This window comes from Haliotis asinina, chromosome 12, assembly GCF_037392515.1.
Source record: "Haliotis asinina isolate JCU_RB_2024 chromosome 12, JCU_Hal_asi_v2, whole genome shotgun sequence".
Taxonomy (NCBI): Eukaryota; Metazoa; Mollusca; class Gastropoda; order Lepetellida; family Haliotidae; genus Haliotis; species Haliotis asinina.
This window is the reverse complement of record NC_090291.1, coordinates 22,736,307-22,762,004: the sequence shown is the minus strand read 5'-3', so window position 1 is coordinate 22,762,004 and position 25,698 is coordinate 22,736,307. Positions and strand designations below refer to the sequence as shown.

The window sequence follows — 25,698 nt, the reverse complement described above, 5'->3', positions numbered from 1 at the left end:
ACACACACACACACACACACACACACACACACACACACACACACACACACACACACACACACACACACACATACATACATACATACATATGCTTGCCATAAAAGGCGACTGTGCTTGTCGTAAGAGGCGACTAACGGGATCGGGTGGTCAGACTCGCTGACTTGGTTGACGCATGTCATCGGTTCCCAATCGCGCAGATCGATGCTCATGTTGTTGATCACTGGATTGTCTGGTCCAGACTCGATTATTTATAGACCGCCGCCATATAACTGTAATATTGCTGAGTGCGGCGTAAAACTAAACTCACTCACATACATACATACATACATACATACATACATACATACATACATACATACATACATACATACATACATACATACATACATACATTTCATTTTAAACTGTGTTCGGACATTAATGTCAGTGCTGGTGTAATTGTAAAATGTTTCAGGAAAAGTTCATGGGACAGACTAATGCTTAGTCTCTGAATGGATATAGTAACAAACAAACCTATCATAAATTGACAAGGAGTCCTAGGGAGACCAGTGATTCAGAACCTGGGGAAAGCTAGACTTGCTACATTTAGGGCTTTAGCACTGCAGGAAGGGCTAGACTCTCGGGACAATAATGTGGCTCAAGGACCGTGAGACAGACTAACCGTCAGACTGAATCAATGGTTAGTGCAGTTCTTGTATCCCAGATAATGTAGGAAGGTCATCATGGATTGGCAGCAGACGTTTTTAAATTACAAGGCATTTTTTTAGTGTGGTAAATGTGTTAGATTTACAATGCCACTGCAAAAATCGTACAAATTACAGAAACATATATAACGTCTTGCATGACCTAAAATAGTTGTAGATGTAAGGCAATTGTATAGGGGGCTCAAAAATAAAGGGAACAGACTTTTGACGTTGAAGGAAAACGGAATTTTGTAATCCAGGCTGAAGATGTCTTGTTCCGGAGCTGCTGGGTTTACAGATTAAAAATTCTTGCGGTCAACTTTAAAACATGGAGAGACAAGATATTTCACATAGAATAAGTATGGTGAAGCATGCACATATCTGAAACATTAAACCTCCTGTAACTTCCTTTTTTTTTCAAAAAATGTTTGGACATTGCTGACACTTTCTCGACACTGAGATGTCAAACGACAACCTTGTCTCGGCTAGTCGGACATGTTGTCAATCATCTGACAAAGGCACACCATTTCACAATAATCTACTCGACCAGTTGTGACAAGGTCATGTAATCCATTAGTATTCACTTTATCAGGTCAAGCTGAACAAGTTGTAGTAGACAATGACGTCACAAACTTTCATTGACGTTGTCAAGAGCATTTACGTTGTGTGGTATTGCTTAGAATGGTAGCAAAGTTCAGTGGAACACACATACACGCAAGAATCTGGAAATCTAGATGACAATGTGTCGGAAGCATTATAACATGCCTTTCACAAGTATACATCAAAGGGTGTGTGATCCACTCTACGTGTGTAGAGTATACAGTGTCTACACATCGGTCTGTCTAATCCACTTTGCGTGTGTAGTATGTACAGTCTCTACTTGTCAGTTTCACTTAAGCTGTGTAGCGTACACAGTGTATCTGATTCGCTTTCCACAGTGTCCACATATCAGAGTGTCTGATCCACTTTACGTGTGAAGTGTATACAATGTGTCTGATCCACTTTATGTGTGTAGTGTATACAGTGTGTCTTAACCACTTTACGTGTGTAAACTATACAGCATCTACAAATCAGTGTGTCTGATCCACTTTACATGTGTAGTGTATACAATGTCCACATATCAAAGTGTGTGGTCCACTTTACGTGTGTAGTGTATACAGTGTCTACATATCAAAGTGTCTGATCCACTTTACATGTGTAGTGTATACAGTGTCTACATATCAAAGTGTCTGATCCATTTTACGTGTGTATAGTGTAAACAGTGTCTACATATCAGTGTGTCTGATCCACTTTACGTGTATAGTTTATACAATTGTTATAGTGTCTACTTCAGGACAACCATGTCCAAATATTTCTACTGACCAAAAACTATGTGGCCAGGCTATATGGTATTTAGTTATTATTATTCAATCTGCAATCTTGATATTTATCACTACCGCAGAGTACATTGTTTTGTCAGCTACCTTGTTCCTCTTTGTCACTTCCATTAACTACTGTATGTGACATTTATGGCCTTTATTGGTCATTCCCCTTGGCTGTGTCTGTCATCACATCAGCTGTAGAAGGAAGTGCTATTAGCTTCTCTATCTGTCCATTGTTGAATCTTTGCCTGTCTATTGTTGTTAGAAACTATATATATGTATGCTCACATCTATTCTGGACGTGAGACGTGAGAGATGAGAAGTGAGATGTGAGTGTGGAGACCGGCATTCCGACTGTCTTTGTGGGGACGACCGCGAGCAGGATTATGCCGCTCGCAGGAAAGGCCCTGGGGTTGAGCTGGAAGTCCGCTCACCTCATTCATGCATACTTGTTTGTCATGTCTTGTGAAACCAACTAAAGAAGTTTGAACAACTAAACCGTGCCTTCGTCTTCACCAACGTATTCATCATTTGTCTTCGTCAAAGTATTGCATGTATGTAATTCTCCAGTCATCCTATCCATGAGCCGATCCGAATTCGACGCACCAACCATATATGAACCCGTTGACACAATGGATCTGATCCACTTTACGTGTGTAGTGTATACAGTGTCTGCATATCAAAGTATCTGATTCACCGTACGTGTGTAGTGTATACAATGTCTACGTATCAGTGTGTCTGATCCACGTTACGTGTATAGTTTATACAATGGATCTGATCCACTTTACGTGTGTATTGTATACAGTGTCTACATATCAAAGTATCTGTTCCACGTTACATGTGTAGTGTATACAGTGTCTACATATCAGTGTACCTGATCCACTTTATGTGTGTAGTGTATACAGTGTCTACATATCAAAGTATCTGATCCACTTTACGTGTGAAGTGTTTACAGTGTCTGCATATCAGTGTGTCTGATCCACTTCACATGTGTTGTGTATTCAGTGTATCTGATCCGCTTTTCGTGTGTAGAGTATAGCGTCTACATATCAAAGTGTCTGATCCACTTTGCGTGTGTAGAGTGCACAGTGTCTACATATCAAAGTGTCTGATCGACTTTGCGTGTGTAGAGTGCACAGTGTCTACATATCAAAGTGTCTGATCGACTTTGCGTGTGTATAGTGTATACAGTGTCTACATATCAAAGTGTCTGATCCACTTTGCGTGTGTATAGTGTATGCAGTGCGTCTGATCCCCTTTAGGCGTGTAGTGTGAGGACGTGGAGGGCCAGCTACCTGAGGCGCCTGGCTAGTGGTTCATCGAGCTTTGGGTGACGGAATCGAGCCCACCTGTGATCTCGTGAAGAAAACGTTTTAGTCAGCTTTGTGTGCAGATTCTTTAAGTGTTGTCACAGCTCATTGTGTACAGTAGAAAACCCCGTGCACTTAGACCCCACGAATGCGTTGGTAAATGACCATATGGTGGCCACATGAATGCGCATAGACATCAACAAGGTACGGTACACTTGGACAAAATACCGCACCAAGCTGTGAACGGATACCTCGGGACACCCACATTAACTCGGTGCGCCTAGTGACTGCACGAGTTGTATGATCCCCAAGGAGTTGAGGTTGAAAAATACGATGTGTCATTGAGGTGACATCTAATAATCGAGGGAAAATAAAAAAGCGCTTTGAGCGTGCACGTGGGATGTTCTACAGCGCTATATAAATATCCCAATAATAATAAAAATATCAATAATATATGTATTATTGACACATTCTACGTAGACGCACACCGGATAGTACCTCCACGTTTGCGTTGATTCGTCCCTTCATTGCGCTCAATGTACCATACATGACTTCTTTGACTGGTATTTAGCAGTTGGTGTGATGAACAACGAAAAGAGCTCCAGGGATCTACACCTTCTATAATATTAACATGAGCGACGTCTCGGCGTAGCTACGAACATGTTGCAGTTATGCTATGTACATCACTTGCTTGTAGATCGCTAGAACTCTCCTCGTTGTTCATAGCATACATGTACAGATATTATAAAGGCATTTCTTCTTGTCGCACTGTTTAGTTTTCCCCACACAATACCGCTCTTTGATAGCCAATTACAACTTCTTGGTTTCTTTTCATATCAATTTATTCAATATTTAAGAAGTGTATGGTTTGTTGGAAAGCAAATAAAATATATGCTCATCACCCAAAGAGTCACACGTTTGAAGCAGCACATACTGTGTTTTAACTGATAGAGATTCAGTATGGGAGGAATTCTTGTAGAAAAACCCACGCCATGTTGCAGTGTGTAAAGGTACGCACAATTATCCGCGCAAGTGGTTCAATTCTCACACAGTAGGTCAAACATGCAGCGCGGACACAGCTCACCTACAGCCGTCACTCTGAACCAGGATTATAAACATGTGCATGTTACATGGAAGAGCTGTCATATTGAAGGTCATGCTAGACCTGCTTGTCAGTTGGGATCCTGACTTAAGGAGACCGCCAGTCCTTTACGGCATTCTTCTTGTCTGTTCATCAGGACAACTGTCAGCTCCTCCTTGTTAATTTTGCCCTCCTTGTTTTCACAGGAGAATAACAGTAAGTCTTTCAAGTCAGCCAAATCCTCCGCGTCGTAATCCTTGAAATATCACAGTTGAAAACATCATGAGAATGTTATTTTGATCGTTAGTCACAAACAAAGATCAGTGGAATATATGTGGAGAATACTGTGTATAAACATATATTAATGAGACATGTAATTTACATCTGAACATAAAATGAAGTGGTCAAATATAAAGACTTATGGAAATATAGCTTACCTCTTGAACCAGTTCCATCAAATCCTTCAGGAAGCCATGCAGTTCATCATTCTCGATCGTTTCATTATGGTCCTGCATCACAAATAACATAACTGAACTCCATCATTCTAATCAGTCCCTAGGAGTGGTATGCAACAGTTCCAAAATGTCATGTTTAAACTGCCCCCTATGCTGTGGCTGGGTAACCTGTACAGGACCTCAGTTCCCTGATAACGGACAGAAGCAGCTAATCACGGGCACGAGGTGCTTGTGTTTTGACGTCATGACAGAATCGTCGTACACCATACCAGAAAGAAAAACATGTGCAACTGAAAATTGAAATAAATAAATGCCTGCTAAGAGATAAAGACGTGGTTTGAAGACAGAAGACTTATTCATATGTGTAGAATGCTTTAGATTTGGTCAACACAAGTGACACACTGAATCGCCTCTCTCATTTGTCGGTACAAGTGTGATCTGGACATGGGATCGATACCAGACGTTTGGATCACTTGCTTAACGAAAAGTTGGTGATCGACACATGTGTTCGCCCTCAATGCGGGAAGAGAGGTATCTCCTGCTTGAAGCAATCGTCATTAACTTTTTACAGAGTGTAGTCGTCTGCGTGACGCTGGTCTTCGCGACGCTGGTCTTCGCCCAAGGAGGGCATTCATTCACATACTACTGACCCACTGACCACACGAAGGGACGTCTGGACTGGGACTGTCAGTAGGACAGACCAGGACTGGGCTCCAAAACTCAAGACTTCACAGATTTGTCGAGTGAGGTGGGAACATAGAGAAAACGTTCAGTGTAGTCAGACGTGACAACTGTGGATTTGTGATGGGTTATGTAGAGTTGTAGAGACCGTATACTGGATCAAACGGACTTCATCTCAGTGAATCATAACGTTGTACTACGTCGAGGAAAGCAATGCACGCACTGAGAGGTCTGCTGTTTCATCAGACCAAGGTTCTAGCGGACACATATGGAACCAAGGGCCCGTTCCTCAAAGCGATAGTAAACCTAAAACGATCGTAACTCCCACAATTTAACACAGACTTACGATAGTCGTAGATCTACGATGGCGTTGCGGAACGGGGCAGTGGTCCACAAACTCAACAAAACTCTTACTTCAGGGTGGAACAGTAATCATTAGCGAGGTGTGCAGACGTGTGCAGCGGAGCAGGAGACGACAGCGCTAGCATGTGATGGTATCACGTAGATCGCATACCTCATACTGGGAGTAATTGTTCAGAATTTCGTATACATTAAATATATTTTCGTGATTTAATCATGTTTGCATGTTAATGTACTGATTATTGGTCACATTATGTTTATTATCATTGTGTGCCTCATATCGACAGATTTTGGTTCATTAAACATGTCTTCTGTCAATATTGTCTCGTCTAGTTCAACAGATGTACACGATCTGAGTCAATACCTTTTAAAGCGGTGATGTCTAGCAAACCATGAGTAGTATATATACATATGGAAATTAATTAAGCAACACCAAATTCAAAGACACATAAAAACTTAACAAAGTTTAACGAAGTAATTTTGATGATTGATTATTCAATTTTGATGTATTGACATACAGCATGAGCTTTTCATGGGTTGATATGACGCGCGTGAAGCTTGCACAGCGCACGTGCATTGCCTTAACCTCAACTTTCGAAAAATGCACTTTTTCCCTGGGGTGTTTACAAGCGCAGGTTGTCGATTGCATTCGGTTTTTCATTCATTTCAATGTCATGGCACGTAGGAAATTATCAGAGGCCACTCGTTGGCAAATAATCGGCATGAGGAATGCTGGTATGTCTCTAAGACAAATCGGGACTCAAATCGGACGACATCATTCCATAATTTCAAAACTTTTGAAAAAATACCGGGCCACTAATGAAGTTAAAGACCTGCCTAGACCAGGAAGACCCAGGAAGACCACAGTCCGGGAGGACAGAGCTTTACTGAGACTTGTACGGCGCAGGTCCTTCGACTCGAGCTCTCGGTTGAGACAGGAGTGGCTTCCAGGGAGACCCATCTCGAACAGGACTGTTCGGAATCGTCTGAAAGCTGCAGGATACCGGGCAAGGAGGCCAATCAAGCGACCCAGACTGTCTCCAGCCCATAAGGCAGCCCGACTGGCCTGGTGTAATGACCGTTTGCACTGGAACATTGCCTCTTGGAGGAAGGTCCATTTCTCAGATGAGAGCCGGTTCTTGCTGCACATGGTGGACGGTCGTACTCGGGTCTGGAGGCAGAGGAACACAGCAATGGCTCCACGGAACATCCAGGAGACTGTGGCCTTTGGGGGAGGTTCCGTTATGGTATGGGGGTGAATTTCCATGAACTGCAAGTTGGATATCATTACCATCCGTGGCAACCTTAACGGTGTTCGTTACCAACAGGAGGTTCTTGACAGGGCTGTGGTACCTCATTTTGAGAACCATCCTCTGGCAACGAGACCCATATTTATGGACGACAATGCTAGACCTCACAGGGCGCATGCTGTAAATGATTTTTTGCGGCAAAATGCAATTGACAGAATTCCATGGCCTGCCATGAGCCCTGACCTCAACCCCATTGAACATTTGTGGGACTTTATTGGCCGTCGTGTGAGGCAGAGAGACCCACCAGTCCATAATCTCAACGAATTGACGGCTGCCCTGCATGAGGAGTGGAACAGGATCCCCCAGAATCAGATCCGGAGACTCATCCAAGGAATGAGGAGGCGTCTGGAATCGGTGGTGCGTGCGCAGGGAGGACACACTAGGTATTGATGAAAGTCGGTGTGCAGACTCTCAGATGACTGTTCTTTCTTTCCATGTGACATTTGTGTTAATACACCTGACAACAACGTCTGTGGATGAATAGTAAATTGTGTCCATTTTTTCATGAATTTAAGACAGTTTTAAGAATTTGGATTTCGTTGCAATAAAGCAAAGTCTTGATACTTTTTCCCTTTAAGTTGTTTGTCAGAGATCGTCTGTTGAATAAAAAAGTGTCAAACTATATCAACCCGGCATATTTTGATTGTCAGAACACTTCAAAGTTGCTCCAATAGAAAAAATTGGGGTGTTGCTTGATTAATTTCCAGGTGTATATATGACACACACACACACACACACACACACACACACAGAGAGAGAGAGAGAGAGAGAGAGAGAGAGAGAGTAATAAACAAAGTGTTTACTTGTAATGTATATACACAACACATAATGTAATGGCTTATACATATCATCTCATTCTAGTAAGAGGTGTCTTTTATGCACAGGTGCTACCAACGTAAGACTTAGCAAAACAAAGATGACCTCACCCTGTCGTATAAGGCGAACACTTGCTCCACGTCTTCCTTTGTCAGTGTAGAGGCACTCTGTGATCAGAAGAAATACAACGTATGAACTGCAACCAGTAAATGTGGAAAACCATCCATATTCTTCGAATAGTAATTGCTCTTAGAATAGTAACTGGTTTTGAAACGAAATCGAAAGGTTAGGTTTAAAGTGTGTCTGCTGAATGTGGGAGGACATCCAACCTGCCTCGAAATCGGGCAGCCCATCAGTGCTGAGAAGCAAAAATATAAGTCCCATTCGAACTAATCAGATTTGGATCCTGGGACTTCGCTCTTCAGAAAATCCTTACTACAGAAAAGGAATATGGCATCTTTACTCACTTTGAAAACCGGTCTACATAGGAAGTTCTCTTTCACTGGTAAAAGTCTGAAAAATACAATAATCATGACATTAAGACACTGTCACTTTTGTGTGTTAATATTAGATTTAATATGCAAGCTATCATCATCATTATCTGCAGTGAAATGGTAGTTAAATGAATACACATATCATGATGCGTGCTTAAATCTTATTCTCTACGGTCTGGGCGGAACTCGACCGGCAGTCAAAGATGGATGTAAACTACCGGCATTAGAAAGTTTTGTTAAATACTTTTATAAAAAAACGAAAATGCTGGTACAGGTTTGAACATAAGCAGAAAACATTGCAGTTTTCCTGCAAGTCGTGCATTTTTCATAACGTGAAAAACGTAAATATTGGTCCAAATGTGAAATAAATGCCGATGTCGGGCAAGGACGTATTTCCATCTATCATCTGGGGCATCACAACGTCTGCAGGCAAGAACATTCAACTGCAGGCAGGCCTCCATCTGCAAATTGAAAAAGCACTATCGGCAAACAGAACAGATCAAGATCGTCCAAGATGGGGAAAACCAAGTGTCACGACACCGACCGAAGACCGCTACATCCGGCAAATCCACGTCCGGAACACCGCTGGCGTTGCTGACAGTAATAGGGCACGCCATCAGCAGACGAACAATGCCTGATGTGGCTGGTTTACTATCCTACCGCCCCTTCCCTTGGAATGACCTTGACTGGTCTACAATTATCGCGAATTTTCAAGATGAACGTCTGTTCAGTCTGTTCAGAAAAAGAGTTAAAGTTTTCCGACGTAGCGGAAAGCGACTGGCGCCAAACTGCGTTCAAGAAGTATATCCGTCAGACAGAGGAGGTGTTATGGTATATGAGGAGGCATTTGTGGCCTGAGAACAAGAAGATCGGTTACAACCCATGGAAAATGAATGTCCAGCGATACTGGGATAAAATGTGAAGTTGTTTTGTGGTGCCCTCAGTTCGACAACAAACAAGTGGAGTCATTTTGCAGCATGACAGCCTCACAAGAATGACGTTCATTTGCCCCTTCCTTAGTGGCCGCAATTCATCACCTGCAACCCCATGTTACCCAGGTATTTCCATCTGTCATATCTGCTTCCTGCGACTATTTGTGTGTACCTCAAGGTCTGTTATGGGTATTTCCATGTTTCTTTTAGCTGGTTCCTTACTCCTCTGAAGGCATGTCCGTGCTTCTGTGAAGTGCTTCTCAGCTCTTATGTGGGTATTTACGTGTCTTTCAACTCCTTTCGGCTTCTCTTTGGGTACTTTGTGTTTTCCTTAGGTACAATTCCGTGACACTCACGTTCCTTTCTCCGTGGCCACTTCTGTGCTTTCCTTAGGTACAATATAGCTTATCTGTTGGTATTTACGTGTCTCCCAAGTTCCTCCCTCAGCGGTTACTTCCGTGTTTTCCTTAGTTCCAGTCCAGCTCATCTGTTGCTACTTACGTTTCTCTTTAAGCTGCTCTTCCACCGAAATAATAGAAATACCATACTTACTTTGCCATTTCACTCAGTTGCAGCTTCCCATCTTTGTTCCGGTCAAACATCTGAAGCTGCAATACAATCAAGACGATTAAAGTACTGCTAATACCATTGCTACGACTACTGCCTCTGCTACATTGTTGTTTTACTACCATCAAAATGTACCTGTGTCTATGACACCGTTAATAATGACACATTCGTATCCCATAGACAGATGTATTGAGCCAGAAAATTGTTTTGAAGTAGCATTTCAATGGCATTTTACGAAATGTGCACTTGTTTTACAAAAGAGCCTGTTTCCGGATGACACAACACCGTCAACTCTACAACTGAAGGAATACTTCCCTGTTCGTCCTTCGAAACCGCCCCAAGGAATTCAGTAACTCAAGCACTGGACGGTTCGAAATTTAATTGCGACTCCTTTTTAACACGAAGAGAGTATAATCAATTCCTGCTGTATAACTCATCGTCTTCATATCGTATAAACTGTGGCTTTCCCCTATCTGAAGTACTTTCCTGTACAACCGTTTAAAATGGATTATCATCTGGAACCATATGATGGTTTCCCGTTTTTCCTTGCCAGACATTGCAGTGATGGTATTTATCGTTATGTTTCATCATCGAGTTTCGTGCTCGTTGTTATTGAAGAGATAGAAACAGACATGGTGACACATTGTAATCAGCAAACAGATGTGATGATATCTCATGCCTCTATTCTGTAACAAATGTGATGACATGTCATGTCTGAGTGACTCATTTTAATCTGTAACAACTGTGACGACTTGTTATGATTGAGTGACACACTGTAATCTCTAACAGATGTGACGACATGTCATGCATGAGTGACGCGTAATTTCTAACAGACGTGATGACATATGCCTGTGTGACACTGTAATCTGTAACAGATGTCACATGTCATGCCTGACAGACATACTGTAATCTGTAACAGACGTGATGGTATTTCATGCCTACGTGACACACTGTAATCTCAAACAGATGTGATGCCTGTGTGACACACTATAATCTGTAACAGATGTGACGACATGCCATGCCTGAGTGACACACTGTAATCTGCAAACATATGTGATGACATGTCATGGCAGTGTGACACACTGTAATCTCTGAGATGTGAATGTTATGCCTGTGTGACACACATTAATCTATAACAGATGTGATGACATGACATGACATGCCTGTTTGAAACACTGTAATCTGTTACAAATGTGATGACATCTCATGCATGACACATTGTAATCTGTAACAACTGTGATGACATTTCATGCCTGAGTGACACACTGAAATCTGTGTGACACACGGAAATGTGTAAAGGAAGTAACGTCAGGAGCAGACTGTGACACGCTGTCCCTTTTCTGCTTTAACATCTGGACATAGTAGAATGATGTATTGACTTCTATTGCGTTTGTTCCAATAACACATCGTTGAGTCACGCATTGGATTCTGTAACAGGTGTCACACGATGTGATTTTGTGACTCTACGTAAAGCCGTTTGGTTCCTGAAGGTGAGGGTATTGCAGACACACTGTCCTTGTTTTGTTGGTCAACGGACACAAAGGTAAACTGAACTTGGCAAATGTTATTCGTTCCACTTCGGAATCGAAAGATTATCCTTAAGAATCTTAATTGAAATATTACATGTCCCTTGAATAGTGGAACAATGACTGCAACTAATTATTCATGACTTCACATCGAAAATTGCCTAGAAAGTTATTTTCGTAGAGTAAATATCGAGTACTAAAGGTGGCATATGATGATGTATTGACCTTAACGACTGTCGTCATCATCATGCTGAAACGCGGTGGAGACAGGTGCACTCGACCAAAACTATAAGAGCAATTAGTTTTACACAGACAAATGCATTGTTGAACATAACAATATCGCTCTATTGCTGTTCATGTTTATACACGCGGTGGGGGACTGGGTTAAAATCGATATTTTGGGACAACTGTTCACTTAATGCACGCCTTTTATATCAGCCTATGCCATGAGCTGTCCTAGTATATAACACTGTAACCGTATATGCCATGAGCTGTTTTAGTATTAAACAGTGAGTCTGAGAATATTCCAGCTATATGGCGGCGGTCTAGTATTTAACGCCGTAACCGAACATGTTATGAGCTGTCCTAGTATATAACACTGTAACCGCTTATGCCATGAGCTGTCCCAGTACGTACCACTGTAACTGGATATGCCATGAACTGTCCTAGTACATAACACCCTAAATGGATATGACATGAACTGTCCTAGTACATAACACCCTAACTGCATATGCCATGAGCTGTCGTAGTACATAACACCCTAAATGCATATGCCATGAGCTGTCATAGTACATAAAACTGTGATCACATATACCATGAGCTGTCCTAGTACATAACACTGTAACCGCATATGCCATGAGCTGTCCTAACGACATACCATCGTATCAGCGTATGTGATGAGCTGTTCTTCAGAAACTTCTCTTTCCTTTTTGGACTGCTTGAGTAGGTCGTAAAGAAAATTCTGAAACAAGCATAAAAAATAGAAAATAAATATCAAGGGGAAATGTGAAACGTCAAGTATAACGTGATTATATTTCCTCAGACTCCAAACTAAAACCCAATGCATGTTAGCTCTCTCCTACCTTGAGTTCGTCTGCCTCAATGTAACCGCTGTGGTCAGTGTCATACTGGCGCCAGATCTAGAGGTAAACATGAATCAAACATCAACCAGGCTGAAAACACACATGGATTTTTCAAATGCGAAAATAACATTTGTTCACTAAACTCCTGCAAATCACTGTATTAATAGCTGGTTAGACCGGCGTCGTTAAAGAAAGGTCAAGCTATTGGTAACACTACTTCTTAAAACTGTAAAATATTCGATATTATTTGAAATATATAAAGCTGTATGTTTTACAAACTTTCTTAACAGTATGGCAAAACATATCAGACCGTTGGAATGTGATTATTACATTCTTTAACGTCAGAAACATTTTGTTCCAAATGACACATTTATTCAAATTGTCAAGATGGAAATTCACCTGCCACTGAACGTCAATGATTTGCACTTACAAGTTGCTCTATCCATGATGCTTTTTCACTGTCGTTCACTGTCCAGTAACCTGTTTGAAATCGCACCCTAATGAGACGTTTTAGACACTTTCTGTAGGAGGTCAAACAATAGGCTTTTTGGAATCTGGTCAAATTCAACGGCATGCTGTCCGCTCTAATGTGAGTCACAGAGCGGTTGGTAGTTATGGGTCCGTAGAATATGCACGTCGACCAGGTGGCCCCAGAGTCACAGCAGTCCCAGTTGATAGACACATGATTAACACTTCACTGTGCAACAGAATGCAGATCTTCAGACACTTAATCAGCTCCTAGCAACATGTCATAGACAGCCAGTTTCAGTTAGAGTGAACATCATGGCTGCTGAAGTGAACGCCAGTGGTCTCGTGTGCTCTTCACAGATGAAAGCAGTTTCAGTTTGCCATCCGATAATAGTCGACAGAGGATTTATGGTAGAGGTGGGTAGTGGTGGGAGGGAGTAAGTACGGCTGTACACTACAAGTGGGCGTCGGTAAGCTTACCGAACAGTGTTATCGGGCTGCTATGGATGGTTTCATACTGGACACTCTTTACCACAAGACGGCAACGCTAAGCCTCACAGTGACAGGGTCGTCACGGAAGGTCTTTGGCAGAAGGGTGTAGGCCGGATGGAGTGGCCAGTTAGCTCGTCAGGCCTCATCCCCAGTGAGCATGATATGATATGATAAGCTCGCACGACGCGTGTATACACATCACCCATCACCAGGTGGTCTCCAGGGCTCTGCAGAGTTCTAGTAGAGGAATGGAATGCGATTCTGCAAGCTTTCTTGAACTTGATAAAGGAGCATGAGAACATTGTGCACCTCTGTCTCGGACGCGTTAGTGGGGTACACAAAGATGACAGAGAGTTATGTTTGCCATTTTCATTTTTGGCGGTGTTGGTCTATACAGCTGATGTTTGCTAGTGCTGTTTGAACTTTTTGTGTGTATATCACGATGTGTCACGTTTGTCAACACATTGAACATTATGATAACACACTTAGTTTTAGTATTAGGAACTTTTCTTCACATGTGCTCTATATAGCTTGACCCTTTACGAATGACGCTTAGTATATTACCAACATGTTAATGGATGTTTATACCAACCTTCGACAACCCCACGTTGTATTATCACATGTTAAGGGATGTTTATACCAACCTTCGACAACCCCACGTTGTATTATCTTCATGTTAAGGGATGTTTATACCAACCTTCGACAACCCCACGTTGTATTATCAACATGTTATGGGATGTTTATACCAACCTTCGTCAACCCCATGTTGTATTATCTTCATGTTAAGGGATGTTTATACCAACCTTCGTCAACCCCACGTTGTATTATCTTCATGTTAAGGGATGTTTATACCAACCTTCGTCAACCCCACGTTGTATTACCAACATGTTAAGGGATGTTTATACCTACCTTCATGAACTCTACGCTGGATTCTAAAGGATGTTCATGCCGAAATAACAACAGAAAATTCTCCTCCATCGGCAGAATCTGGGCTAACTGAAAGCACACAAATGTTGTCAGTAAATGTTAGTAAACACAATTACAACTGAAATTAAGCTTCTGGAAATCAATGTCTGACTCGACGTCTAGCTCCAACTGTCTACATGTGCTTGAATGTACAATATGATGATGGCAGATACCAGGCGATGACTAGAGGTCGTAATGTTGTAGCTGATATGAATGTATGTGGTGGTAGCTGGAGGAGGTGGCACCGCTTGAAGCTGGTAGTATGGTGGTAGCTGAAGGAGGTGGCACTCCTTGTACCTGATATGTATGTGGTGGTAGCTGGAGGAGGTGGCACCGCTTGAAGCTGGTAGTATGGTGGTAACTGAAGGAGGTGGCACTCCTTGTACCTGATATGTATGTGGTCGTAGCTGGAGGAGGTGGCACCGCTTGAAGCTGGTAGTATGGTGGTAGCTGAAGGAGGTGGCACTCCTTGTACCTGATATGTATGTGGTGGTAGCTGGAGGAGGTGGCACCGCTTGAAGCTGATAGTATGGTGGTAACTGAAGGAGGTGGCACTCCTTGTACCTGATATGTATGTGGTGGTAGCTGGAGGAGGTGGCACCGCTTGAAGCTGATAGTATGGCGGTAACTGAAGGAGGTGGCACTCCTTGTACCTGATATGTATGTGGTGGTAGCTGGAGGAGGTGGCGCCGCTTGAAGCTGATAGTATGGCGGTAGCTGAAGGAGGTGGCACTCCTTGTACCTGATATGTATGTGGTGGTAGCTGGAGGAGGTGGCACCGCTTGAAGCTGATAGTATGGTGGTAACTGAAGGAGGTGGCTCTGCTTGTAGCTGATATGTATGTGGTGGTAGCTGGAGGGGGAGGCAGTGCCTGTAGCTGATATCAATGTGGTGGTAGTTGGAGGAGGAGGCAGTGCCTGTAGCTGATATGTGGTGGTAGCTGAAGGAAGAGGCAGTGCCTGTAGCTGATATGTATGTACACGATACTTAGTGGAGGAGGTATTTCTCAATGAAAGTGAAAATATGTGTATGGCATTTACATGGATACTGTCGAACTGTCTTTGGTACAGTTGTCGAACAGCAAGTTTCTCACTTTTCCAGTGATCAACAGCTACAACAGAGGGACCAGTCGGTTTCGCATAAGTATAATTAAAAGTCTGAGATCATGGATACTGCCAGCCGGCGAGTTTGTTATTCTTACCTCAGTGATGTCTATTTTCCCGTCTCCATTTTCATCAAAGGCCGTGAGCATGAGGTCCTTCGCATCGTCCAAGGCAGCCTGAGACACCACCTGTCGACAAGGTCAGATTTGTTGCGACAAAAAATCCGAACTTTATAAAGTATCAAACTCTATAATGGGGGATCGTACAATGCGCATAACCCCATTACACTGTCAGTTTACTGTTGTATGCCAAACTAACTTCCCCAGTATGACCGAGAAATGTAGAGCACTTGCCTTTTTTTCTCCCCGTAACAGCACCTGCAATATGTGTAGCCCACCAATCACTGAGATACAACACTGTATTGATCCTGGTCAAATCCAGTACCACACGTAACACATTACAACACAAACATCAATGACATATCATGGTTTGGATGGATATCATTAACATCGTTTCTGTAAAAAAGTATCTGCATGTGTCATTCTCTCTAGCTACCCTTGATATAACGTTTTCATAAGGTGGGATGAGTTATTCAGCTCCCACACACTGGATCAAAATAACAATCCCCTAATGTAGATAATCACAAAATATTAATGTTGTGACTCGTCATTTTGACTAAGGTATGGCAATCCGTAACTAGGTTTCATGAAATCGAGCCTTTCAGCAGTCCAGTCATTGTCCTCATGGGCCGGGTTACCCGAGACCACTGACCACATAATTAGAAAATAGCTCATATCACGGCGACCTTGGGCAGTAGAGCCGTTAACAAAACAACACATTGTTGCCTGAAGGAAAAGTGTTTCAAACGGATAAAAATCAAGGGTAATGTATACAGATGAGCCTGTGGATTTCCTGGACAGGCACGGTCGTGTCTTAAGTCGTCCTGATGACCATCGGGCGATCAGCAGCTTATGACTACATGAAAGGAGTAAGGAATGTAATGATATTGACTGACATTGCCATGGCTACTCGGACATCTAGTGTCGTAGACACTGAACAGAGTTACCGAGACAAGAAACTGGCGCCACAATCAGTGCTGCGTAAGCGCGTGGTTGGGTTTTGTTTTTTCTTTCAAGACGCCACGTTTCGACCCTGGCTATCCCAGAAACAAGAGTGTAGTCCTCAGCATTCCACCAGTGAGCACATCTGGGCAGGGTCGGCAGAACAAATATGTTATATATCATATACTTCTTTACTGCCGAGATAGGCTTTGACAAACAATCTGAATTTGAAATAAAGCCGGTAGTTGTGACTAGGTTACACCGATCCAGATTACAACTGATCTTCCATAATCCATGCTTTGTCACAAGATGTGACCAACGGGATCGAGTGGTCATACCAGAATGACACATGTCATTGCATCACAGTTTCGTAGATCGATGCTCATGCTGTTAGTCACTGGATTATCTTGTCCAGGTGGAATTATTTACAGAACCGCCATTTGGATGTAATATTGCTTGGTTCGAAATAAAACTGTACTCACTCACTCACTCACTAGGTTACGTGGACCGTTCCAGTGCACCGCTGATATCGACAATGATCCATCGACATTACATCACTACACATACTTACACAATCAAAGCATAAACAGAGGTAGCATATATGAGGAGATGATTATGAAAACCTAATGTATTGCCTCGGTGGGAGTGTACCTGACTGGAGAGGTATCATGGATATTAGGGTAAGGTTATTTGTTGATGAGTACAGTGTTGCAGTCTACCGACTCACCTCTGGACCGACATCCTGGGAGTTGACGCTCGTCACAAGCTCGAAGAGGAACTGATCCAGCTCTGTACCCTCGATAAAGCCGTTACCTGCACGGAGAGTCAGATACAGTTTACCGCATTGTTAAATGTTCCTTTCGTGTTTCTACACATTACAAAAATGCATCGATTCATCATGCCACCCTGACGTATGTGGGGGACAATTTAAGCTCTAACATTCAGTATACCTACATAATGAAGCTGAGTCATTTGTGGGCAATGAACAGTAGAAAAGGCTTGATCAGGATCATGATGATGAAAGGTCAAAGAATGTGTGTCCGTTGAAATAGCCAGAGACAGTATTACTCAAAGGCATATTTAAAAATTCAAAGTTGGCATGATCCACCCAGTGCAAACAACAGGTCACCAATAATCCACATGGAAGTAAGCTCATGATCACAACATGGCACCTTTGTTGTATGCTCCCAATTAATATCTGGTCTGTTGCCAAGGGCAACATACTTCAATAATATCATTGGTTCTTTAAGATTTGCCGGAAGGACAGGGCGTCGTGACAGAGCGGGCTGCAGCTCCGTTCACGTGTCTTCGATCGAACGGAGACCTGACGGCCAGGATAGCAACACTGGCATTGATATCTGGTCCGTTTGCATACGGTGTCACGTACACATCCACGATGCCATCCCAGTGGCGCACACCTGCCATCGTGCCCCGCTCCACCCAGACTCTACTTCCCAAAACTGATCCATTCGGCTGCTTAGGGATCCTTAAATCAAATCTTTCTCTTTGTGTCGGTCACACTCTGGCACGACAATCTTTGATCTCCCCTTCAGTTAAAGGTACTGGATCCCAATCTTGGTCTGTCTAATTAACATCATATGCAGCCTAATCCAGTACTTCCTCTACCTAGCACTGACTGTTCCCCGGTAATGTCGGGTCTGTTGGACGAGTCCCGAGGCCAAGACGATTGCGTAGAAATGCTTATCACACGTTCAGAAACATTACCTAGAAGAGACACTCGATACCAGGACAAACGACATGACCTTGTATCACACGTTCAGAAACATTACCTAGAAGAGACACTCGATACCAGGACAAACGACATGACCTTGTATCACACGTTCAGAAACATTACCCAGAAGGGACCCTCGATACCAGGACAAACGACATGACCTTGTATCCCGCGTTCAGAAACATTACCTAGAAGAGACACTCGATACCAGGACAAACGACATGACCTTGTATCACACGTTCAGAAACATTACCTAGAAGAGACACTCGATACCAGGACAAACGACATGACCTTGTATCACACGTTCAGAAACATTACCTAGAAGAGACACTCGATACCAGGACAAACGACATGACCTTGTATCACACGTTCAGAAACATTACCTAGAAGGGACCCTCGATACCAGGACAAACGACATGACCTTGTATCACACGTTCAGAAACATTACCTAGAAGAGACACTCGATACCAGGACAAACGACATGACCTTGTATCACACGTTCAGAAACATTACCTAGAAGAGACACTCGATACCAGGACAAACGACATGACCTTGTATCACACGTTCAGAAACATTACCTAGAAGGGACCCTCGATACCAGGACAAACGACATGACCTTGTATCACACGTTCAGAAACATTACCTAGAAGAGACACTCGATACCAGGACAAACGACATGACCTTGTATCCCGCGTTCAGAAACATTACCTAGAAGAGACACTCGATACCAGGACAAACGACATGACCTTGTATCACACGTTCAGAAACATTACCTAGAAGAGACCCTCGATACCAGGACAAACGACATGACCTTGTATCACACGTTCAGAAACATTATGTATAAGAGACACTCGATACCAGGACAGTTGTTCGTTTCTAGATTATCACTCTGTGTTTATGTCTATTTACTCCGATAGTATATAAGTCTCACCTCTAACCATTCCATTGTCAGACATTGTGTTCATTCGAAGGCCTTCTAATCCTACACATGCAAGTTACGGACGTTCGCTTCAGTAACATTTCCCAACGTGCAGTTTATGCCCCAATCTCATGTTTTTAAAAACCTAAAAGTACAATTTGAGAAACGTAGCTGCAAAGTCAAGATTTGACTTATTGGTTAGAAAACAACTATTCAAACAGGAGACCAATGGATGCCCTGTACCGGTGTATTACAGGTGGTGACTGTGACATCATTACCAAGAATTACCTTCCTAGTGGTATGTCCGTATGCACTGATTAGAATCGCCTGTGATCTCCTCTCAAACTGTGTGCGTGAAGCTGAACTGACGACGAGGCAACGCGTATCTCTCACGCGATGACTGCATTATAACACAATCACTCAATCGTAGAATCACATAGGATATGTTTCCCTAAACACACGTAGCGGATTAACCATTGTGTTTGTATTTATGACATATTTATGGCACATACATATGTATTATCATAGATTTTATCACTTCGAAAAACATGGGTAGGGGCTAAATGTAAGCAATTTTAACTTCCGTTTGACCAATCGAAAACTATTAGTCGTCGGGGATGTGTCATACATTGCATTGAATATAAATTTATTATGAATATATACAGTATTACTAATGAACTAATGCTTCTAGGTAACAAATGTATACAAGCTTCTCCTCCCATATCCTCTTGCTATACAATCATTCATATACATATGTCTGTCGTTATCAATTTCGCTGGTGTAGAGCAGCTGCCACCATTGATTATCCCATTCAAGTGTTATTATGTCCGTAATTACTTGTTCTAGTTATCATCGCATTGATTAAACTTGGCATTAGTCCCATGAGACGTCATTTTGTCGCCATAAAAACAGTGTTTACTATGCTGTGGACATGTTGCCCAACAGGGATATTGTTAGAAGGGATGTTGACCTTATTAAGCTTATCAAGTCACAACAAGTACAGACCACAAACTAGCAGTCCAGTCCATCTAGCATTATGCAGATGACAATGTCTGCTGGTGTCTGCTAATGATTTTCAAGCCAAGTCAAAAAAAATCAATGAAAGCACAAATCCCAGTAGACTACTGTAGCGTATACGAGTCAGTGGTTGTGTGACATTGCCAGTACCCAGGTAGTGTCGTCCACTATGCGCGAATATATATGTGTGTATATATATTGATTATAAAGCGAGGACTTCTGTTACCTTGTCATCTGGCGTACTATTCACATACACATATATCTCCACAACTACATTGTGACCCCGGCTCATAGACCATGTGTAAAAACTGTACTAGAACTTTCAGTTATTATTGAGGAAGCACTTGTTCAGATTGTCAAGTGGTACAAGACTTCCCTTCCTGAAACTTGCAATGGCATGAACACTTACCGTCATTGTCGTAATGGTTCCACACATCCATGAACTGAGTTGCCGAAATTTGTTTCAAATCTCTTGTTTTTAAATCCCTAAACTGACGCAGAAAGTTTGCTGAAGGTTTCGCGGCATGTGTTTGTTTGCACGCCATCTTCAGGTATCAGAGTCGAATTCAGCAGCTCCAAGCCAACTTCACAGCACGGACAACGATACCTGTGACGAGCATGCGCACAAGGGACGATCGATATCAAGCAAATAACGTAACAGGTGTTCTCCAACATTTGTGTCTAATCATACTGAAGAAACAAATACGAGGAGCATTTTCATTTCCATTCGTCTCTAGGAAGCTCTCCTCGTTTTAAGAGTTATTATCAAGAATCAGACAAACCACAAGTCATTCTTAGTTTTAGTGTTGGACGCGTGGAGATATTCGCTCAAACAAGTAGCTCTAAGGTACTCATGATTGGCACGCGTTTATTGACTATCGCAATTATGATTATGAAACTGTAGTCGGTGTGTCGATAGCAGTATTAGACTCGGGATGATAAAACGCCCGCCGAGCCTAATCGATCTGTGCCGTTGTCGGGTCCAGCGCCGGCTGCTCTTCAGGGATATTGTCCTCATCCAATCGACCTGCCATACCTGTTTGTTGCAGCAGTCCCACTGGGGGACATGTAACGTTACAACTCGTCACGTCTAGAATACTTGCATCGATTGTTGTTAGGAAGCATAAAAAAACACCATGTACATATAAACAAGACATCTGCCGTGAGAACTCAACCACATGCCTGAAACAACCCTGGAGAAAGGCAGGAAATTTACAGTTAGTTACACTTCATTGCTTACTCTGTCCGTCTGTCTGTCTCTCTCTGCAAAGCGGTTGAACTAAAGACTAGATCCACGTAATCATGTTTTCATGTTTCCTTTGGTGTTTAGTGTGTGTTATCAAAAGGAACAAGTGTGTTACCTCATACCTCATGGTACCGCATTATTCCGTAAATCTGTTAAATTAATCTGTTGTGTGAATGTGTCTGGAAGCAACTTTCAGTGCTGGGTGGATTAGTATACGTGTTTCTATGTGTTATGTCTCTGTACACTGAGCGCGCCTCTCCGTAATTTACATGAGTGGTACTGATAAAGGCTGTTTTTATTGCATTGATAACAACATCTCGGCATTACGTCTTTCTTCAATCGATGTGTAATGTACAAACACATACCACTCAGGCAGCATAGGGTGATGTTTTTCGGTCGCTAAGATTCCAAAGAGAATTGTTTCAGAGTGCTCAATGTCCCACATTGATGGTGCCCAGTACTCTGACATTGTTCCCGCCGGTCGATAGTTCAAGGTGTGAGACTAATAGTGAATAACCGTTAAATAAAACACTACTTCTTCTATATTGGCCATTGGAAATGAGTTGAACTGGTCAGCTCGTTTCTCTTAGGGACAAAGAGAGATAGCCTTCAAGATACCTTTGCGCTGCTCGAACAAATAACCACTTATAATGTGAGGAATTGTTTGGCCCGCATCTATCAAGTCACCTAGCAAAACTATCAACTAGGTACACTGAGCATTGTCACACGACCCTGTCACATAATGTACAGAATAGACAAGTGCTTGTAGACTGTCAGGGACGTGAGAGGTCAGGTCAACTGTGAGGGACATGTGAGGGACATGTGAGGGACATGAGAGGTCAAGTCAACTGTGAGGAACATGAGAGGTCAGGTCAACTGTGAGGGACATGTGAGGGACATGAGAGGTCAGGTCAACTGTGAGGAACATGAGAGGTCAGGTCAACTGTGAGGAACATGAGAGGTCAGGTCAACTGTGAGGGACATGAGAGGTCAGGTCAACTGTGAGGAACATGAGAGGTCAGGTCAACTGTAAGGGACATGTGAGGGACATGAGAGGTCAGGTCAACTGTGAGGAACATGAGAGGTCAGGTCAACTGTGAGGGACATGAGAGGTCAGGTCAGCTGTGAGGAACATGAGAGGTCAGGTCAACTGTGAGGAACATGACAGGTCCAATTATGAGGGAGTGACCTGTGCTGAAACAATTTAATATAAAGACCACGTATATAAAATCCACTGTAAACGGATGTTCTGTGGTACACGTCTTGGAAACGTTCTGTTTGTACATTGCCATTACCAATCTGCACCAGTTAACAACTGGCTTGCTTTCCTCAGTGTCCACCATTGTTGTCGTATCACTGTTCTTTCACATGTACTTATATAGCTATCTGCTTCGTAGTTTTTCGTTCATTAGGTAAAGGAGTATGAATATACTCCAGTACCTTGACACCCATAACTAGAAATAACGTTTAAAGACAACATTGGCAAAATACTCGTCATGAATATGTCAGTTAGTTAAGACTATGTGCAATGTTTTGGTGTGTAAACAGCGGTGAGTGAGCTGGGTTTTATGCCACACTCAGCAATATTCCAGCTGTCTGTAAGTAATAGAATCTGGGCCAGATAACCCGGTGTTCAACTGCATGAGCATCGATCTACACAAATGTGATTCAGCGATATGTGTCAACCAGGTCTGTGATTATATTAGAAAGTGGAACAGAGTATTGAAACGTTTTGCTCCGGAAAAGAGCCCTACCTCCAATTTCAGTCAAAGTCAAACTAGTTGCCACGGAAACGCAAAATATGTTTTATTCCCAAACGCAAATTTAACAAAACGTACACCAGTACACCAAACGACCGACGTATGTGCCAAGTTTGGAGATGAAACATTCAAAAGTTTTAAAGCAGTTGCCATGGAAAAGAAAAACAACAACATTTTATTCAGAAATCAAATACTACCAAAAGGCACTTGTACACCACCAGATGGTGTTGTAAAGTTTGCATGGAAACCGCAAAAAATAAATTCATATATGAGTCTCAACACCAAAAGGCACATGAATGGGTCATGCTTGATATGAGTACCAAGTTTGATGAAGCTAGCATGTATAGTTTAGGTGATCTGCTCAGGGCAAGATGACATCCTCACAGCCTAAGTCATGTTTCCATGGAAACAGGAAAAATATGGGTCTTACCTTGAAAAGACACATATAGGGAGCTATCAAGCTATCACGAATAGTTTAGGACGTATGTTTCGGACAAAGTGTGACGGATCGGGATACGGACGGAACTTGTTTCTGTATCCCCGCAACACCCACGCCCTTGTCGACCACACTAATGTCTGTATCATCACCAAAATAATCCTAGATAGAAAAAACAAAAGCGCCGACATGCTTTTGGACGGCTATCACTATCTCTGACGGAAAACGAAGAATGGCACATTTCCATGTAGGTACCAGACTGTGAAAGAGAAATGTCTCGCGACAGTGACGACAACCACTGATGCTCCCGACCACGTTGTTGGTAGCATTATAATCATCACCAATGAAGTTCTTTCAATTGTTATTCTGTTCTCTTCTTCACTCTACGTGGGAGTTGATTAAATCAGTTAAGACTCATTCACGATGTGTCAAAGGGCCCATTGTGAGGTGTGAGTCATAAGCTGCCAAAACTGGGAGAACAGTTCCAGCTCGTTAACCAGGTGTGAAAGTTGACTGCCAAAAGAGGGAATAAATCCTCAGAAGTACTGAAAAAATAATCAAGTGATCAAAGTGTATTTGAGTTAGAATTGAAAACATTTGCGAATGTAACAAGATAACAAGATAGATACACTCTTAGAGAATCTTACACTCTTACTGAAATGTTACTTTTAACAAGAGATAACCCACCTAAGTCGAAAAAAAGGCGCACCTAAAAACGCGCACCTAGAAAGCAGTCATGGCCCTTATTGCCAAGCCTGGGAGCACATGTTTCCTGTACCTGTGTTCTGTCCAGGAAGAGTAACTAATTCCCTACAAGCAAAATGCAGGATAAAACATACTGAACTTGCAAACATTGACCAAACTGGGCGAAGGCAAACTTTAGGAACGCAGGATACACATGAAACAAACAGACATGAAGGGGAAAACACATTAAAATCATAACACATGTGTGTCGTCTCTTTAAGGGGGTAACATGGTTTAACAGTTTTCTAAACTCTAGATATAAAGCACTATACAAGTAACAGACACTATACAAGTAACAGAACCCCTCTCCTGTCCTCGGATAGACTTAAACTGAGCAGGTTTTAACATACTGAAACTGAAAACAATTATATAAACATTTAATAAGCATGTTTGGGGGCAATATATTTTGCAAATTATGAATCGACATTATCGTCATAAATCTTAAAGGCGGGAAACTAAACTATTCCCAAATCGTTCTGTGGTATAAAGTTCAAACAGTGATACTAAAATTATTAAACATTACACCAGCAACAAACAAAAACGTTTGAAGTAATAGGACTGTAGCTCAGTTTTAATCCAATCGAAATAACAGAAATATAGGATGTAAAACTAGGATGTAATGCCCTTGTGAAGTGGGACCGCCAACAGAGGAATACATAATTTTGTGAGCCATTGGCACCTAATTATATACATCAGGCCGAGTGTGGAGGTGTATATGTTGAGTTAGTATCAGACATGACGGACAAAGTGTAACAATCAGCGTAGTAGCAACATTATTAATCGTTATCAAATTGACGAAACAATAAATAATTCATGCTTGAGCGATGTAACGAAATACACAAAAATACTTCTGGATCCATATTTCAGACTGAATTAGAAGGATCGTTTGTCAGCTTCTCCCATGTATGCATTGTGGCGACAGATGGCTGGTGCCGCCTACACAGCTGATAGCGCTGGGAACAGCACGGACTGCAGGTTGTACTCCATGTCACTGATGTGTGGTCTTGTGTGCACCTTGGCACTTATCACTTGAACTCGAAGACAGCAGGCATAGTGCGCCGTTCAGCATATTGTACATGCTGAATACGTGCCATGT

The 25,698-nt window shown here is 42.4% G+C and overlaps 1 protein-coding gene across 1 annotated transcript; it reads right to left on the bottom strand.

Moving 5' to 3' along the window:
- Positions 1-4,178: 4,178 nt before the first annotated feature.
- LOC137259015 (calbindin-32-like) lies at positions 4,179-21,059 on the bottom strand. The gene is made up of 11 exons (XM_067796716.1): positions 20,826-21,059; positions 17,476-17,561; positions 15,786-15,875; positions 14,528-14,614; positions 12,659-12,715; positions 12,454-12,537; positions 10,036-10,091; positions 8,525-8,570; positions 8,168-8,224; positions 4,873-4,944; positions 4,179-4,691 (listed from the first exon to the last, which is right to left on the bottom strand). The coding sequence occupies exons 1-11, from the start codon at positions 20,959-20,961 to the stop codon at positions 4,527-4,529; spliced, it is 936 nt and encodes a 311-aa protein (XP_067652817.1). The 5' UTR covers positions 20,962-21,059; the 3' UTR covers positions 4,179-4,526.
- Positions 21,060-25,698: the final 4,639 nt, after the last annotated feature.